At 38.9% G+C, this 17,977-nt stretch overlaps 2 protein-coding genes across 3 annotated transcripts in view; one reads left to right on the top strand and one right to left on the bottom strand.

Annotated features, from left to right (window-relative positions):
* mmp28 (matrix metallopeptidase 28) overlaps positions 1-17,977 on the bottom strand; it is a 165,811-nt gene that overhangs the window by 118,813 nt on the left and 29,021 nt on the right. The window lies entirely within an intron of this gene.
* On the top strand, positions 1,638-17,908 carry cul3b (cullin 3b). 2 transcript variants are annotated; one of them, XM_051398422.1, is made up of 16 exons: positions 1,638-1,908; positions 4,138-4,335; positions 7,006-7,119; positions 8,507-8,667; positions 9,392-9,506; positions 9,753-9,981; positions 10,432-10,577; positions 11,197-11,373; positions 11,624-11,794; positions 12,230-12,337; positions 13,695-13,819; positions 14,049-14,145; positions 14,514-14,648; positions 15,694-15,880; positions 16,225-16,370; positions 16,704-17,908. In XM_051398422.1, exons 1-16 carry the CDS (start codon positions 1,846-1,848, stop codon positions 16,833-16,835), a joined length of 2,304 nt encoding a protein of 767 aa, XP_051254382.1. In that variant the 5' UTR covers positions 1,638-1,845; the 3' UTR covers positions 16,836-17,908. The 2 variants fall into 2 exon arrangements, with proteins under 2 accessions (XP_051254382.1, XP_051254381.1); XM_051398421.1 differs by having other exon boundaries at positions 14,484-14,648.

The following is a 17,977-nucleotide window of genomic DNA, read 5'->3' as shown; positions in this document are numbered from 1 at the left end:
CTCCTGAAACCAACCAAGTGATGTAAAATTAAAACAAACAGGAATTTATTTGGGAATATGTATATTTTAAGAATTTCTCAAGGGTCCCTTAATAGGCTCTTTAACTGATATGATGCCTATTACCAGACACATGGCGTGAAACAAAATAAACTATGCTAGAAACAAAGCGAAAAGGCCGTCTTTTCAATTCAAATCATTACATTTGGCGTCTCGATTTGAACATTTGATTTATGAGTGTCAGAAGAGGGACATAAAAGTATAAACAAGACTTTTCATGCAGAGTTACGCAATACACTGCACCAATAAAAACAAAGCTAGGGCTAGCTCTAAGCTAGCTAACGTGTACATCCCAAACATACAGTACTGAACCAACACACACAGATTCAGGGAGGCGTCCATCCAGTTGGTCACATCAGCACAAACAAACCAAACCACACCAAACTAAGATGAAACAAAAAGAAAACTTATATCAAGACATAAACACTAGCACATTATCTGATCTAAATAACATAAGAAAACATTTTACTTTTCAATATGTACATGATATATATAATATATGATATAATATTATATATATGTATATAATAGAGTATGTATGGTATATAGTAGAGTTTTGTTTACTTCTGATACTATAAGTACACTTTGTCTGACATTATTTCAGGTTTGAATGCAGGACTTTTACTTGTAATGGTGTACTTTCTAAGTAAGAAAACATTCAAAATTATTAATAAATAAGTATTTGCAACTTGATGTACTGACAGTGTCATCATCATTCAGAATGGGCTTACTAGATAATTGTTATTGATCCATTAAGATGTGAGCAGTACTTTAATGTTTAATGTGTATCCATCAATCATACATCAGATTTTAGGAATTTGGGGAGTAACAGAGTACATCTAACTTAGTTACGTAATCAGGATTTAAAAAAAATAAAAGTTAATTTAAAAAATGAGTTACATTTAGTAAAAATGGGGATTATTCTTTTGGTAACTTTGTCCTGTTGTCTGATAGAAAATACTTGCATCAATACTTCTTATTGATAATTCTTTTCTCTTGTTTTTATTTGCACATATCAACTGGTGTTGATGTAATCCAAATGTAACGGGAAGAAATCAAGTTACGTTACTTTATTATTGTGATAGTTGGATTAGGTTAATTGACTACATTTTTTAACAGGTAATTAGTAATTGTATCAGATTACATTTTTAAAGTAACCCTCCCAACCCTGCTGACAAGTAAAAGATGGTTTAGCTGTTAAATGTAGAGGAGTAAAAACTGAACAGCCACTCCAGTTAGTTACTTCCCACCACTGATTATTTTGTATTGCATTGTGGGATTACTACTTCTACTTTTAAAGTAATAAAATAATTTGAGTAGAAAATACTACAAACATACATACCAATACTACGTGTTGAATTACAGTTCAGGAAATAAACTTAGTGATTAAAAGCTCTAATATCTGTAATATATGGGCGATAAATCTTATTATTATTATTATTATTATTATTATTATTATTATATTGTTAATAATTATTATATCTAATTATTCTCAGGTACAGGTGACAACAAGTAAAGTTGAGAAAACTGCTCCAAAAATAATGAATCTATCGCGCGACTTGGAGTGCGTGAGCTCTGCGCAATGAGACCTGCAGGTAGTCCGCCATTGCTGTATGAACAACTCTCGGGGTTTGGCGTTTGGCTGTCAACAATAAACTTGCGGTGCCGGGACGTGGAGCTGCGAGGTCGAGAGAAAGCTCGTCGGCTGCTCCATAAACCAGTCGTCGCCCCCCGTCCCTCCCTGGAGAATACTTTCATGTGAATACAGAGCCAAAGGACGAGGCAACCATGTCCAATCTCAGCAAAGGCGGCACCAAGAAGGACACCAAAATGAGGATACGGGCCTTTCCTGTAAGTGCTCGCCGCAGTAGGAGCTCTGTCCGCCCGGCACACGGTGACTCGATCGCCGTGGTCTGGGCTGCTGGCTACATGCTAGCAGGCTAACCAGCTGAGCAGCAGATCAGACTTATGTCTATCCGTCAACAAAGTGCACCCGTCGGACGTCCACCCTCGGTCGGCTGGTTAGGTGTCTCCTCTGTTATATTCCCAGCTCGGTGGGAAGTTTTAATGAATCACTTTTATTGTCTTTAAACGTTTAACTGTCTCACAACTCTCCAAACGTTAGCTAGCTGGCAGACTGGATCTGTCGACCTAGCCGATGCTAACGTTAGCCCTGGCTCTTGACACTTGTTGTTTTGGCTGCCTTTGGCTTTCTTTATCAAATGCACAATGTCCGTGTGTCTGAGCTCCACATGTATGTGTCCTGAACTGTGAGTTAAGTTAGATGTCCAGCTGTGTGCAGGAACAAGCAGCAGCTTTACAGCAGCTGTGGATGGATGCTAACAAAAAAAACAAACAAACCAGCTAACCTAATGTTAGTTCTGGGTTTGCATCAGTGGTTATTTTTATTGGTAGATCTAAGTCTGGTTTCTGTCGTGGTTTCAGTGTTAACAGTCTGCTTTAGGACTCCTCTCCTCGTCCACCTGGCACTCCCTTTGTCTGCAAGTCATTGAAAGACCTCATTATGAACTGACCTCATTCTGCTTTAAATGAAATTTCAGCCTGTCTGTGACTGGCTGACTGAGACTGTACAGCGTCCAGACACTTGTTTTGTTACTCCTCTGTGAGTAATTGACTAATTTCTAGTTGTGTGGTAGTGACAGTGGCCACATAGCCACCGTGTGTTACTACAGAGAGGACCTTTTACTTATGTGTGCCTGTTGAATGTGGCCCAGTCCTGACAGAGACATGCTGTTAGAGCAGCATCTTGACATGCATATGTTTGGGCTTGTCTGCTGAGAAGGAGCACACACTGTTCCTCCTCACCAGCGGTGGCACATATTAAGCTAATAAGAGTCCACAAGAATGCAAAGGAGAGCTGCTTAAATATAAAGCTTTTGAGAATCATGATATAATTATGCACCACAGCTTAGTATCATGCAGAACTGTGTTTTTCTCCCATTGCCTTTTAAAAAGTTGAAAACTTGAAAGGTTTTCTTAGAGAAGGACTGTACAGTTTTTGGCCTGTGTTGATCTTCAACCTCATGCCACATTTAGAAATGTATGGGCTTAGTAGAGCCAGTCATACACAACCTCAGTTGAGTAATCGATCAACAAATGTGCAAATACATAATAGTTCCTTAAATATTTAATACTTATTGACCGGTCTATATAATGATCGGTCCTACTCATAGTCATTATTTTTACATCTTCATCAGTTCTCAAGCTTTCTTGAGTGGGACATGGTAAGATTTGAACCTGACTTTTATTCTTTAAGGGGTATACTACCTAACTACTATCCCAATAATTTATTGGGTTAATTGACTTTTAAGTAAACTGAGCGAGACAGAGAGCATTAACCGGACAAAATGGACTCAACTTACCTCAGAATCAGTGTACCAGATGTATCAAAGTAGCTCAGTGTTTCTAAAGAAACTGAAAAGTGTCTCTTGGCTCACAAACACTCACACTGTTGAAATGAAAAAAAATACTTAATTGTTCAATTCTCAATCAGTATAGATGTGCGTTCCTTCAGGAAAGCATAGTGATTTGTGACAGTGAAGGTCAGACTTTTTCGCTATGTGAGTTTGATATCTCCTGTTCATGAATGAGCTGGTTATGAGCTGGTCCTTGTAGCTGTTAACATAGCTGTCACGTCAGGACCTTTTTAATGTTAGGCAGTAAATAATTTCAGTATAATTTCAGATCAGAGCAGAAGGTCCTCTTTTCAGTAAATATTTGATTATAAAAGGTTGTCAGAGGACAGAGGGATGTTTGGAAAACCTGTCATCTCATGTATAATGCAATGCCCTGTTACTGGCTAAATAATGAAACGTTGTAAACTGATGATTATGAAATATAGACCTTTACCGAGCTTGTGGTTATAAATGGGGACCAATCAGGTGGATTATCTTGCACCCTAGCCCAATGCAGAAAGAATCCTTGGACAAAACCACACAGAGGTGGGAGTCTGCCGCATCAGGAGGATTTATTTAGGAACAAAATCCTTGGATCTGAGCGTTGGCACAACAAATCATAGGTGATGGTCACATTCAACTTATTACTGGCTTCCTTTTTCAGATGACGATGGATGAGAAATACGTCAACAATATTTGGGACCTTCTGAAGAATGCCATCCAGGAGATTCAGAGGAAGAACAACAGTGGCCTGAGCTTCGAGGAACTATACAGGAACGCCTACACAATGGTGCTCCACAAACATGGAGAGAAGCTGTACACGGGCCTGCGGGAGGTCGTCACCGAACACCTTATCAACAAAGTAAGGCTAACACAGATTGCAGCCATTTGCAAAACATTAGGCAATGAGTTTATTTGGGCAGGACCTGTTAGGATTACATAGATTTTGACATTCATAACAAGGTAATTACTCCTGTCGTAAGTAATTCCTTTAACTCTCATACAATTTTGTAATTGCTTGCTGTGTCTTCACCTAAAATAAGGTTGATTTCCATGAAAATATACCTGTATCTTCAGCAAGCAAATGTGCTTCTTTTCTCCTATGAAAGGAAATTATGACACACAGAACGGTGCACCTCTTAAGCTTGGATGATTGGACACTTAAAGTGATGACACATTGCTCGCAGAATGAATTAAAACATACTTTACGCTCCTTTTTTCTGTTGTGTTTAAATTATATTCGACTCGTAACAGATTATTATCTCTACATGTCTTTAATATATGTTAGTGTGTGAAGATCTAAGTTTAGAAATGCTGAAATTATAGTTGATGTATGCTAACAGTTTGAGGGCTGTTTCAGAGCTGAATTTAAGATGGACAGCCTGTTTTCAATAGCATACTTGGTGTTAAACAGAATCTGTCATAGGTTTCATAATAAGATTCATATTACTGCTTGGCCTGTGTGTCGTTCTTGCAAAACAAAGGTAATACAAGAAAACATGAGCTGTTTCCATTCATGAGCACCCTTGTGGGGGTGCGTGAGTATAAAATGATGTTAGAAAGGTGGGGAGTACAATTTCAGAGGTTGTCACAAGTGTGGAGTAATGGGAGATTTGTTAAACTCTAAGGATTATTCAGACCTCCTTTTGACAGATTCCTTATTTCTGTGACTGGCTATAAAGAGCCCAGGTTTGTGGATTGGGTCCTTGAGTTGTAATTTTGTTCTGTGCAAGGTTGGTCAGCTACTTTCCAAAAAGCAGTTTTTGCCTTGTGCAACAGTATGTTTTTCAATGATGCCTTGACAGAGAACTGTTTTCTCAAATTGGATGTTTATTAGACATATTTAACTGGAGAAATCAATTTTAAGTGAAATCGTAGACATGCCAGATAGTGAATTGGATTATTCTCAGCAGTCTGTGTAAAAACATTGCAATCCAACACTCATCCTGTAACTAGAGATGAATTTATTTTCAAATTCCTGCTGAAAAGTTAGCGGAGCCATCAGTGAGGGTTTTTCTTAAGCTGTTGTTTTGTTACATATTAACAGTTAGTAACAAATTAAGTTTGCCCATGATATCTGTAGTGAATGCTTCTGTTCAGCTTACAGTGTGAAGATACCCAATGAGCAATATTTCAGCAGCCTGCTGTTGAATACCGGCCAGATGGTTTTACAGCTTAATTAAATGCATTCTCAACTTGGCAGGTTTAGTAAATTAGCAGTCAGGGAATGTCAACAAGCAACAGTTCAAAGAAGAGGGATCTGACACCTGAGCGTGTTTTTACTATCTTATAGTGATCTAGATATCGCTTTCATGTAAAGACAGTAATGATTTGTATGCAGCCTAAATATCTACAAACTTTTCTCAGACACCTCAACCAGACTGAAGTATTAAAAACAAATCAAAGATAGATCTGTTCTAAGACAAATCCTAAATATGTACTGTAAACGTATTCCTATGTGACAGTCACTGTTTTCGACCTATTAATTGCTGCCATTAAGAATTATGGACATGGTTTGGAAATTTTAAATTTCTTTTAAACAATGACACATTCGGCTCAATTCTCTGCTGAGTGCTGAGTAGGCAGCCAGGGCAGCCGGCAAATTTTAAATAAATAGATAAAAATTCCTCTTATGTCATCTAGACAAGGGCTGAAGAAGAGCTTAAAATCCTACCTGCATTCATGCATGTCAGTTCATCCACAGCTTGACTTTTCTGTGAAAATATGAACTTGTGTTTTTTTTCCTACAAAACAAAACTAATTTAACTTCTTCTTCTGTTCCCCCTGTGATTTCAAAAACACAACAAAGAAGAATGTATACACAGTGTTCTCCACAATATCTAATTTCTAGAAACCCAATGGATGAAATCATACTCCTATTTTGACTACAGTTATTTGCAGCGGTGCATCACATCCCTCTGAGTATTATTTTAGAATTAATATAACATTCATTAAACTGTGTATGTATATTATTCTAATACTATTGTTTAATATGATGCACTAGCACCATTAGAAATTGACAGAAGAGATTAACATAACATAACAGCAATATTAACCTCAGTTACTTTTAGAAGTAACCAGTGAGTGTGCGTAGTAAGTCTTTAATTTAAAGGCCTGTTCAGATTTATGGGCTTGCTTCTGTCTTGCACCTTAACATTAGATTTGTGTGTTTGTATAAGAAGTTGTTAGTGAGTCTGTGAGGGTTGAGCTTGTGTACTAGTAGGAGCAGAAGTGATAATTCATCATCTTTGTGTAGAAGGGAAAAAAAGGGGAGGTCGATGTGCCCTTAAGAATCTTACTCTACAGAGACGTTGGGTTTACAGTGCTGAGTCACACTGCAGTGTGACTATTATCAAGCTGTTTTTTTGCCTGACTAGTAGGGAAAAGGTATTAAAGAAACAGCAAAGTATGATCTTGATGCAGGAGCATTTTGTTCTCTTAAACAAGTAGTTTTCATGTTTTTTGTCTTTGGTCAGGCACTGTGTTGTCCGAGTATGCCCACCTCACGCATGTGTTTTTGTCCTCCCCAAAGGTACGAGAAGATGTCCTTAACTCCCTAAACAATAACTTCCTCCAAACCCTAAATCAGGCCTGGAATGACCATCAAACAGCAATGGTGATGATCAGAGACATCCTGATGTATATGGTGAGTAGCCATTGTTTCCCAGGATTCTCATGTTCTGGCTCTACACGCTGTCACTGCCGGTCTGACACCCAACCTCACTCTTGCTCCTTTCCCACTTCACGCCTCTCGTATCCCAGCCCTCTCCAGCCGTGTCTTCGTTGTCCCTGGACCCAGAGTCCTGGTGGCAGCCGCTGTCACCTCGTTACTGTATTCCGGCTCTACAGCTGCTTTTCCTCTCACTCGTTCTAGGGTTCAGTGTGTGTAACGCTACTGTCCTGCTGAACGTCTGTCTCTGAGTAGCAGTTCTTGTTCTACGGAGGCAGACTCAAAAATTATACATGACAACCAGTGACTGTGTCTTGATTAACCTGTGTTCAGACAAAGACAGGCTTACCTCATTTTCAGAGCCTGCTAACAGGTCTATGCAGGACTAGTCTCGCATAGACAGACCTATCTCCACACTGCGTTTTTAGTGCTGTACCAGGAGAGTGAGGAGAGAATGCCAACTGCAGTAGTCGACCAATAGCTGGATCGAAAATATACCTCTTCTATGTGGATTGTGCACCAATATGACTATGCAAAGTTACTCAGCCGCTTTCTTAAACAAATAACTTGTTTAAAGAATATTTAAGTTAAACATTCTTTAATATTTAAAAAAATGTTTAACTCAAATAACATGTTCAGTTATGTCAAATTTAACATATACATTGTCAACCATTTCTACTTGACATTGCTGAGAGCTGCTGCTTGCCACAGTATTGTAAATCGTAGCACTCTGCTGGATAGACAGTAACACAAATAAATTGGTGTCACCAATACATTTTTACAATTTTCATACAGGAGTATATCGGATAACATATATGCCGATACAGGCACGTATGTGAACCGTGGACCAAATTGAACCATACACTTACCACTTACCATACTCTTTCCCTCAACACACAGCTCCTCACCGGAGCAGCTCATCCTGTCTGTGACACTGCAGCTTTCAGTGTTACTTGTGATGCGTCACCAATCAGATAGTTCTGTGGCTGTTATACTGTATAGTGTATAATAACTATATTATTGTAATTACACACTATTATATTAATATATATGTGTCTGGATTCAAAACCATAATACGATCTGAACTGTGAATTCTGTGATCTGTTGCAACCCTGATCATCACTGAAGAATATTAGGTGTGATTTAGAAATATCTTTGGGCTGATCTTGGCAATATTTCAGTTGTTAGGTCAATATATAAGTGAGATATATGAAAGCTGAAGGCTTGATCAGGAAGTAATACTGAAGTCAAACTAACCACTTTACCATAAAATCATAAAGTACATAAAAGAGCATTGGGTAGAAATGGATATATCCAATGTTGTCCATTAAATCTGTCTTAAAAATGTGTGTTTGTTCCACAGGACCGAGTGTACGTACAGCAGAACAATGTAGAAAATGTCTACAACCTGGGGCTCATCATCTTTAGGGATCAGGTGGTTCGTTATGGCTGCATCAGAGACCACCTCCGACAGACCCTGCTGGACATGATCGCACGGGAGAGGAAGGGGGAGGTGGTGGACAGGTAGCCAAAAACTCTCAAACACGATTGATTGCATGACGACCTAATTAATTACCAGTTGATTAAGGTTACCTTATTGTCGCCCATAAGAGAAAAGGTCCAGTGTGTAACATTTAGGAGGATCTGTTAGCAGAAATGGAATATAATATTCAGAACTAGGTTTTCATTAGCATACAATCACCTGAAAATAGAATAAAAAGAATTGTTGTGTTTTTGTTACCTTAGAATGAGCCTTTTATATCTACAGACGCCACAGGTTGACTTCTATGGTGTCCACCATGTTTCTACAGCAGCCCAGAAGGGACAAATCAAACACTGGCACTAGATAGGGCTTTCTGACTACTCCAGGAGTTGTCCATATGTTGACAAGTTCATTTTGGGATGAAAATTTAATTCCCATTCTTCATATTTAATCAAATTAAGGAAAATGTTAAATCATTAGTCACCAGCTGTGGAGAGGCTGTGTGCTTTTGGCATAAAAAAATGCTGTACATCTACAATTAATCCTGCTGGGATGCTCATTGAAACAGTCTTGAAACATTTAAAATTGTGGATTTGAGTCTCATGCTGTGGTGTGTTGTTTTTTTTTTTTGTCTTTTTTAATTAACATATAATCAAAGGTTAGTTGGCAGTCTTAGTAAGTGAGAAATAACAATTTTAAACAGCAGTTTTTTGCATTTTCTTTTGCGTTGCATTCAACATTTGGTCTGCTTCTCCTCTCCACCAGGGGGGCCATTAGAAATGCCTGCCAAATGTTAATGATCCTCGGGCTTGAAGGGAGATCTGTCTATGAAGAAGACTTTGAGGCACCGTTTTTAGAAATGTCTGCAGAATTTTTCCAGGTTTGTGAGAGAACATCTTTTCCCTGACTGTTCATTGTTTATAGTTTGTTTTGATCCTTATTAGTTGTTACCATGGCTACATCTTCTCTTTCTGTTATCCATATAAATAAAATACAGAGTAAATACAGATGATTCTCAGAACTTCTTTGGGCAAAAAACTAGAATGGCTGAAAGTTGCCCAAAAAAATGAAAAGGAAAAACATTTCAGTCATTTACATTTTATAAGCGTTTCTGGTTTTCACACAGATGGAGAGCCAAAAGTTTCTTGCAGAAAACAGTGCCAGTGTGTACATAAAGAAAGTAGAAGCCAGGATCAATGAGGAGATTGAGCGGGTAATGCACTGCCTGGATAAATCTACAGAGGAGCCTATTGTCAAGGTGGTGGAACGTGAGCTCATTTCCAAACACATGAAGACGATAGTAGAAATGGAGAACTCTGGCCTGGTCCACATGCTCAAAAATGGAAAGACAGACGGTAAGAGTGCTGCTGTCTTGTGCTGCTTGTGCTGCTTGTGCTTCATGGCTTTAGCATTGGAAGTTGGTTATTTAGTCCCATTGTTACCACTGAAAATGAAACGCACCCCAGCTACAGTTAGTAGTCAAGTGTCACTTCCAAAAGATATATATATATTATATGTTCTACTGGCTTAGTTGTGCAGTCACAGTGTTCCTCTTGCTCATGTCACAACCGATAAGATAAGAAGAATGTCATTTTGAAATGAAACTGGGACAGCAGTGCTGTAGCTTCAGTGATGATGGGCACCTAGGAAAATATTTTCACCATGGTATGCTCAGAGGTATTTTAGTTCACTCTACACAAATAAGCCTCTTTTTTTTCAGCAGATCTCAGCTGCTCAGTCATTTTTTCAGTTTGTAGAAATGGATTTCTAATATGTGTGTGTGTATTCATGCATATCCATCACAGATTTGGCGTGCATGTACAAGCTGTTCAGCCGGGTCCCGAATGGGCTGAAGACCATGTGTGAGTGTATGAGCTCATACCTGCGGGAGCAAGGCAAAGCCCTCGTGTCAGAGGAGGGAGAGGGAAAGAACCCCGTAGACTACATCCAGGTAAGACGATGGTGTATCAGGAGACTTTGTCTTGTGAATCTGGTACACATGGCATGCTCTGTTGAAACTATAACCTAACCACATATATTTTAGGTGAATAAGAGAGAAAAAGACATCAGTCCTAACATCTAACCTTGTTTGAGATTATGGAGTAATTTCTAGAGTTTTAGCACACAATAGCGTGCCGAACCTTGACCAAAATGTACTTCCCTAACCTCCCCGCAGAGGATAACTGCACTGTGCTCCTACATTTGTTGCCACAAACCATAATGGTCTCTGCCCTCAACCACACTGTGTTGTGGCACTGTACTGAATAACGTGTGATGTCATTCAGACAACCGAGGGAACGAAGGAAGGAACTTTTTTTGAAAGTCTTGTTATGTTCATCTTTCAGTACTTTTGAAGCTCCTGTGTAAAATAGTCTCTTTGATTTGCAGCACCACTCCTAAGAATCTTACCGTACTCTTATAGACAGCAGCGTGAATCTTTTCTAATGAGACCGGCTTTCCTTTGCCATAGCTATTGTTGGATTTGTAACTGCTGTGTTAAGCTATTGCTAATGCAAACTGCTGCTGTATTATCCATGTTCATGCCTTTCTCCTTGCCTCCTTTCCTGCAGGGTCTGCTGGACCTGAAGTCACGTTTCGACCGTTTCCTCCAGGAGTCCTTCAATAATGACCGGCTCTTCAAGCAAACTATCGCAGGCGACTTTGAGTACTTCCTTAACCTCAACTCTCGCTCGCCTGAGTACCTCTCGCTCTTCATTGATGACAAACTGAAGAAAGGAGTAAAAGGGGTGAGCCCATTAATTGATCCATACTCTTGTATTTAGGATTTGATACCCAATTGAACCATAAAACCATTTTTATTTAATGCCAAATAAGAAATGTGATTATTTCTTATTATTTACAAAGTAGGGAATAATAATATATTTGGTATCTGTAACCTGTTGTAGTAGTTCGCTGGGAAATGGGGAGTCCAGGGGGTTTATCAGATTACTGACTCAACCATCTTATGTAGCCTAAATCATTTTGTTTTTTGTGCAGTTGACAGAGCAGGAGGTGGAGTCTATACTGGACAAGGCCATGGTGCTGTTCCGCTTCATGCAGGAAAAGGACGTGTTTGAGAGGTACTACAAGCAGCATCTGGCCCGCAGGTTGCTCACCAACAAGAGCGTCTCTGATGACTCTGAGAAGAACATGATCTCGAAGCTCAAGGTGAGCAGGAGTGTGATATAACCAAGTTGTGTTCCTTTGAGTAAAATAATGAGATTTCATTCAAGGTGTTTGTTGAATGAAAAACCTTAAGCCTCTAGATGAGAAAGTTGTGTAGCTCAAATTATTTGATGGTGTTTTTTTTCCTGTGTTCATCCAATCCAATAAAAAAAAAATCATTATACTAAAAGGTGTAGCAGAGTTTGTAGAGACGCCGTGCATAATCTTGTTAATTTAAAACCCCCTATGATAAGGATTCAAGCTTTATTCAATTACACAGGAAGTTTATGATGGAGGAAATTTACAGTAAGCGGGCTGTAGCCACTTGTCGCTGTTACAAACTGACAAAGATTTGTTGACCACCGTATGAATGTTGATTTACCTTGAACAGTTTTTGATTAACTAAACGTGGTCCTTCTTCTTGTCCTCATTGCTCAGACTGAGTGCGGCTGTCAGTTCACCTCTAAACTGGAGGGCATGTTTCGGGATATGAGCATCTCCAACACCACCATGGATGAATTTAGACAACATCTACAGACAACTGGGGTGAGGAGACGCTACACGGCACAACTCATTCTGTCAAAAATAATGAGCCCACTTTCTATCTGTAATCAGTACACGGCTGCTTGACTGACTGAGCATTGCTGCGTTGCTCTGTTACATAAAAACAATTATGCACCTAATTATCCAAGCTGTGGGAATACTTGCAGCTGATTTCTGGCTTGTGCTGTCACATGGCTTTTTGTCACCACAACTTCTGTCACTGTCACTGTATCTGATTGTCATTCTAGTTTGCCGAAGCAAATGTGAGATAATAAATTAGTGAACTCTGGAATACCATAATACTTAAATTAATTACCCAGCCTTTTATTTGCATCAGTCACTGAACTCAACCTGCCTATATTATAATAACAGGTGTCGTTATGGGACAGGCATCTATTTCCTTTGGTGCAAAAGTCAGCAAAGATGGGAAATACTATCAAATTGTTTATTTAAACCGGTATGAATATTACTTGTATAATAGCATATAAATTAAGAATAATTGATTTGATACTTTGGTACTCATGCTTTCTGTCAAATGAACTGAATGATTGCATTGTGAATCTTTTGTGATCAAACTGATCTAATGTTAGCTAAACTGTCCCTGTTTAAAGTATTTAAACCTACATTTCTAATTAATATTTAAATTATAATTTTGAAAAATTAAGAGATATTTAAAACCTAAATGAGAAACATTGCATGCAATAGTCCACCCTTCACCTTCTCCTCCCCTTTCTCTGTCACACACTCTCTCAAACACACACACAAACATGCTGATGAGAGCGGTGCTGTGGCACTGTCCTCGAAGTGCATATAAATGAGTTAAATCCTTTTTCTACACAGTGCAGCCAAACATCAGGCTGAAAAAAGCAGTAGGCTATAGATCTTCACAAGTAGGCTACTACTATTTTGTTAAAATGTACTGTTTAAATGTAAGGTGTGTGTGTGTGTGTGTGTGTGTGTGTGTGTGTGTGTGTGTGTGTGTGTGTGTGTGTGTGTGTGTGTGTGTGTGTGTGTGTGTGTGTGTGTGTGTGTGTGTGTGTGTGTGTGTGTGTGTGTGTGTGTGTACAAAAATAAAGAGTCTTTAATAAAGCTGTGTTAGTAAAAGAAAAGGTTCTGGTCAAAGCCAGTTAAATTTATTCAGTTATAACAAATTTAGCAGGCAGTTTTTTCCTGCTTTGCAAGGATGGCGCCATTGTCTATAATTATTTTTTGTCTAATTAATTTCTGTCTTCTTTTAAATCTGTTTCTAACCTAATTGCACCCATACAAATCAGTGTACAATAGCAGTGAGCTACAGGGTGTAATTACATCAGTGTAGACTGAAACCTGACTGTGCGACTTGGGTTTTTTCTAACTCAAGGTGTCACTTGGAGGGGTTGATCTCACTGTGAGAGTCCTGACCACGGGATACTGGCCAACACAATCAGCAACACCCAAGTGCAACATCCCCCCTTCACCACGACATGCATTTGAAGTCTTTAGAAGGTTAGTTACTTGTTACTTGTACACTTCAAACATAGAATAGGAGCTGTATTAATTATGTGTGTGAATGGTTTTATAAATTGTTTAATAGTAGAAATAGAATTATCATACAGTATGTGCTATTTTGTCAAGATCTCTTGCAGAAAGTACAACCATTTAAGTTGGATTAATTGTGGTACATTGACTATTCAAACATGTTGACCTAGAGCTACTCTTGTCTTTCTGCTTGTAGGTTTTATCTTGGTAAGCACAGCGGCAGACAACTCACACTGCAGCACCATATGGGCTCTGCAGATCTAAACGCCACCTTTTACGGTCCCATCAAAAAGGTATGTGCCACCGTAAAATAGAATATCATCACATTTCTAAGATACTGTGAGCTATAACTATATCATAGAACAGTTTTAGAAGTATTGTTTGATAGGACAGTTTATGTGTTGCATTGATTTACAAACATAAAAAATTTAATCTATAGTGTAAATGAACAATGGAAAATAACAAGGTGACCAAGTTTTCCATTGGTCCATGGTCAGTAGTTCAGTTCTCCACAGTATTAGTTTGGTTTCCAACGTGTAGAGGTGTTTTCAAAGTGTTAAGAATTGTTAATGACTTGAAGTTCCATAAAACATGATTTCTTGTGAAAGGGCATTTTGAATCATGTTTTTAGATTCTGATCTTTGGTCCCAACACTCAACAGGAGGATGGGTCAGAAGTCGGAGTAGGAGGAGCCCAGGTAACCGGCTCCAACACCAGGAAGCACATCTTGCAAGTCTCCACCTTCCAGATGACCATCCTTATGCTTTTCAACAACAGAGAAAAGTCCACCTTTGAGGTACACAACTTAATGCCCCACTGCCCTTACACCGGGGCTTTCCCCAAGGATATGGAGTAGTAGCAAGCTAGGGGAGTCCGAAGGCCCTATAAGACTAAATTTGGTAGCATATTGGATACTATCACATCATATATACTGATCTCAATTATAGCAATGTAATTCTTATTTACTTAAACAACTGACTGACTTAAAGAAGCCTGTCAGTCGGTTGATTTTCTCCCTTTTCTTCTCTATTGATGTACTCCACACCTCTGGGCAGTAAGCAGGTATAGAATACTGAATACTGAAGGCAGCTAAACAAACTGTTGTCGTTTTAACAAAGAAGTCAGGTAATACTTGCCCTTTTTCTATCATTCTGTGAGCAGCTGTGATCTGATTTTATTCTGCACACAGAGTCTGAACAGTGAAAGTCAAAGGAGTTGAGAAGTTGAAAGTGCAACTGTAGCGTGTCACCCTCACCCTCTCACCCTTCATGTAATAGTTCACTGTGGCTCCTGCTTCTTGTTCCATTAATCACAGCAATATTTCAAACTGATCCGCTGTCAACAAATGTTTTTGAAAAATGACAAAATGTTCTCTTGCTTTGTAGATATAGTGAACGATAGTGGTCAAGCTCAGTAACAAACACGTTGCATTTCCTGTGGCTAGCTTACTTCAAAATAAAAGTCAAGTCATGTTTTGCCAGTTAAATGCTTTTACTGTGAAGCAGCAGCAATAGGAAATGTTCGCTTTACATTAGCAATAACTTAATACTGAAAACCGTAGCCAGCTGGACATAAATAAGTAGTCGGCTGTTTGGCCGGCAGTCAGCACTTGTGGAAAGCTCTGCTTACACAGTGTAACAGTATGTTACAGTTCCTTTAGTGTCATAAAAACAATTTGCCATGCCCAGAAACGCAAACATCCTGGTGATTTATAGTGGACAATATCAGATAAGACATGGATAAGACATTTGTCAAACAAGTTTCATATACCTGTTTTTCTTTCTATCATGTCTTGATTATTGTTTCATTATGTTTTGAAACTTGATTTCTCCACCCTGTAGGAGATCCAGCAGGAGACGGACATCCCAGAGAGGGAGTTAGTGCGAGCGCTGCAGTCTCTGGCCTGTGGGAAGCCCACACAGAGAGTTCTCACCAAGGAGCCCAAGTCCAAGGAGATTGAGAACGGCCATGTGTTTACAGTCAATGACCAGTTTACCTCCAAACTGCACCGAGTCAAGATCCAAACAGGTACGCAAAATCATCATGTTTATAGGATGTTTTTTGTTGATTTACGTAACATATTGTTTTTAATTTCTGATGCATTATTATTGTGTTAGTCTGGTGCTTTCTGAAGACATAAAACTTTTTTTTTTTATAAAAACATTGCAGCCTTAAATACCAGGAAAAGTCATTAAACTATTCTAATCTCAGGGTACTTAATAAACAGTTAAATGTGCTTAAGTCCCATGTACTGCAATAACTGTAAACAACTGAAAATGGTACCATTGACCTCATCACAGTGAAATTATTTAAAGCACTCGCACTCACTAATTGTCTTTTGCGTGTATTGTCGTTTGTTGTGCACCACCTAGTGGCCGCTAAACAGGGGGAGTCGGACCCAGAGAGGAAGGAGACACGACAGAAAGTGGACGACGACAGGAAGCATGAGATTGAAGCTGCCATCGTTCGCATCATGAAGTCCAGAAAGAAGATGCAGCACAATGTCCTAGTAGCAGAGGTCAGTCAGCTGACACGGTTGCATTTTGGTCCCACATTAGCATAGTGGACGTAGTGAACCCCCTAGTGATGAACTTTAGGATTTACAAGACCCTGATCTGAGTTGAAATTGAGTCCTGAAGTCTTACTATAGATAACTCTCCCACTTTAACTCAATAAATATAGTTATACATTTTCTTACTTTTGACCACAACCTGACAGTATTGGACCATCTGGTGTTATAAAAGAACAGAAAATGAAAGCAAACATAAAACAAGATGAAATAAAATGAGAGTAATGACAGGATGAAGAGTATGAAGTACTGATTTTGTTACTCTGTTTGGTGTCTCCTCAGGTCACGCAACAGTTGCGAGCACGATTCCTCCCTAGTCCTGTAGTCATCAAGAAGCGCATTGAAGGACTCATTGAGAGGGAATATTTGGCACGAACACCGGAGGACCGCAAAGTGTACACTTACGTAGCATAAAACAAGTGAATTCAATGAAAGCTAACATCGAGTTGGGAGAAACTGAGAGCCTTGTTTTTTGTGGACTGCGATACGTTTGAACGAACTTGGAAGTGCTTTCATCATTGATTCTGGGAAACACTGGGAAGCTTAACTTTTCTTCCATAAAATGTGTAAAAAAAAAAAAATCATGCAAAAGATGGGGAAGTTTTCTAGCAATATTAGATTTCTTCTGCTGAGAGAAATGAAAAGAGGGGATCTAGTTTTGTACAAAATCATGTTTCTTGTGGCCTTCAGAGAAAATTGGGCGAGCCTGTTTGCCAATTGACTACGTGCTGTCGAGAACGAGCGTAAACATGTTCAAGCAAACATGCGGCTACATGGAGACCAAGAAAACATTTGAATTCACTCCCCTGTTTTAAATGTTGATGTCAATGTGTTATGTTTGTTTTTTGTGGCACATTGATGGCTGTACAGGTTGACAGGCACTCTTGGCCTTTTTCCTCCCAGAGGATTTTAAACGTGCAGAAGAGGACAAAGTGTTAACTGGTACAGACCTGGTTTGCAACAGCCGTAAAATACATTTTGAGTACAAAAACAGGAGAGTGCTTAATTTATGTTGCAAATATGTCTGTTTTTGAGGTTGTTTTAATGTCTGATAACTGCACCTCACATAGCTGAAATATTTAATGACATTTTCAATATTTTGGCCAGGTCTGTACTAGTGGTTAGAGCGATCAAGAGCTGTAGCTTCACAGCATGCTTTTATCTAATGGATCAATTGGGGGTATAAGATGCACATAAAAGCTCCATAAATGGTGTTTGGTCTCTCATGACACATTTTTCACTTCAGGCCTGCTGTATGATCGGCCAAAAAGATTTATCTCCTCTCTTTGAATGGAAGGTTCATTGATGTGCGGGTTTCAAAGAGGATTTTTTTTTTTCTTTTTCATTCTCGCATTTTGAACGGGTTGAACCAGTCTAGCACCATGTTCTAATGTGTACAAATTGTAAAATAATTATTGTACTCACTGCAAAGGTGGATTGTACAGGGCCTTGTTTTCATCATATTAAATGTAGGATAAAAAAATGAAGGGATGGGTTTTTCTATTTTTTTATGTCTTTCATGAGAAGGCTTCGGCAAACGTCAGAAATACTTGCCT

Source organism: Dicentrarchus labrax, unplaced genomic scaffold, assembly GCF_905237075.1.
Source record: "Dicentrarchus labrax unplaced genomic scaffold, dlabrax2021, whole genome shotgun sequence".
Classification (NCBI taxonomy): Eukaryota; Metazoa; Chordata; class Actinopteri; family Moronidae; genus Dicentrarchus; species Dicentrarchus labrax.
The sequence above is the reverse complement of the archived record's forward strand: the minus strand, read 5'-3'. Positions and strand labels throughout refer to the sequence as shown.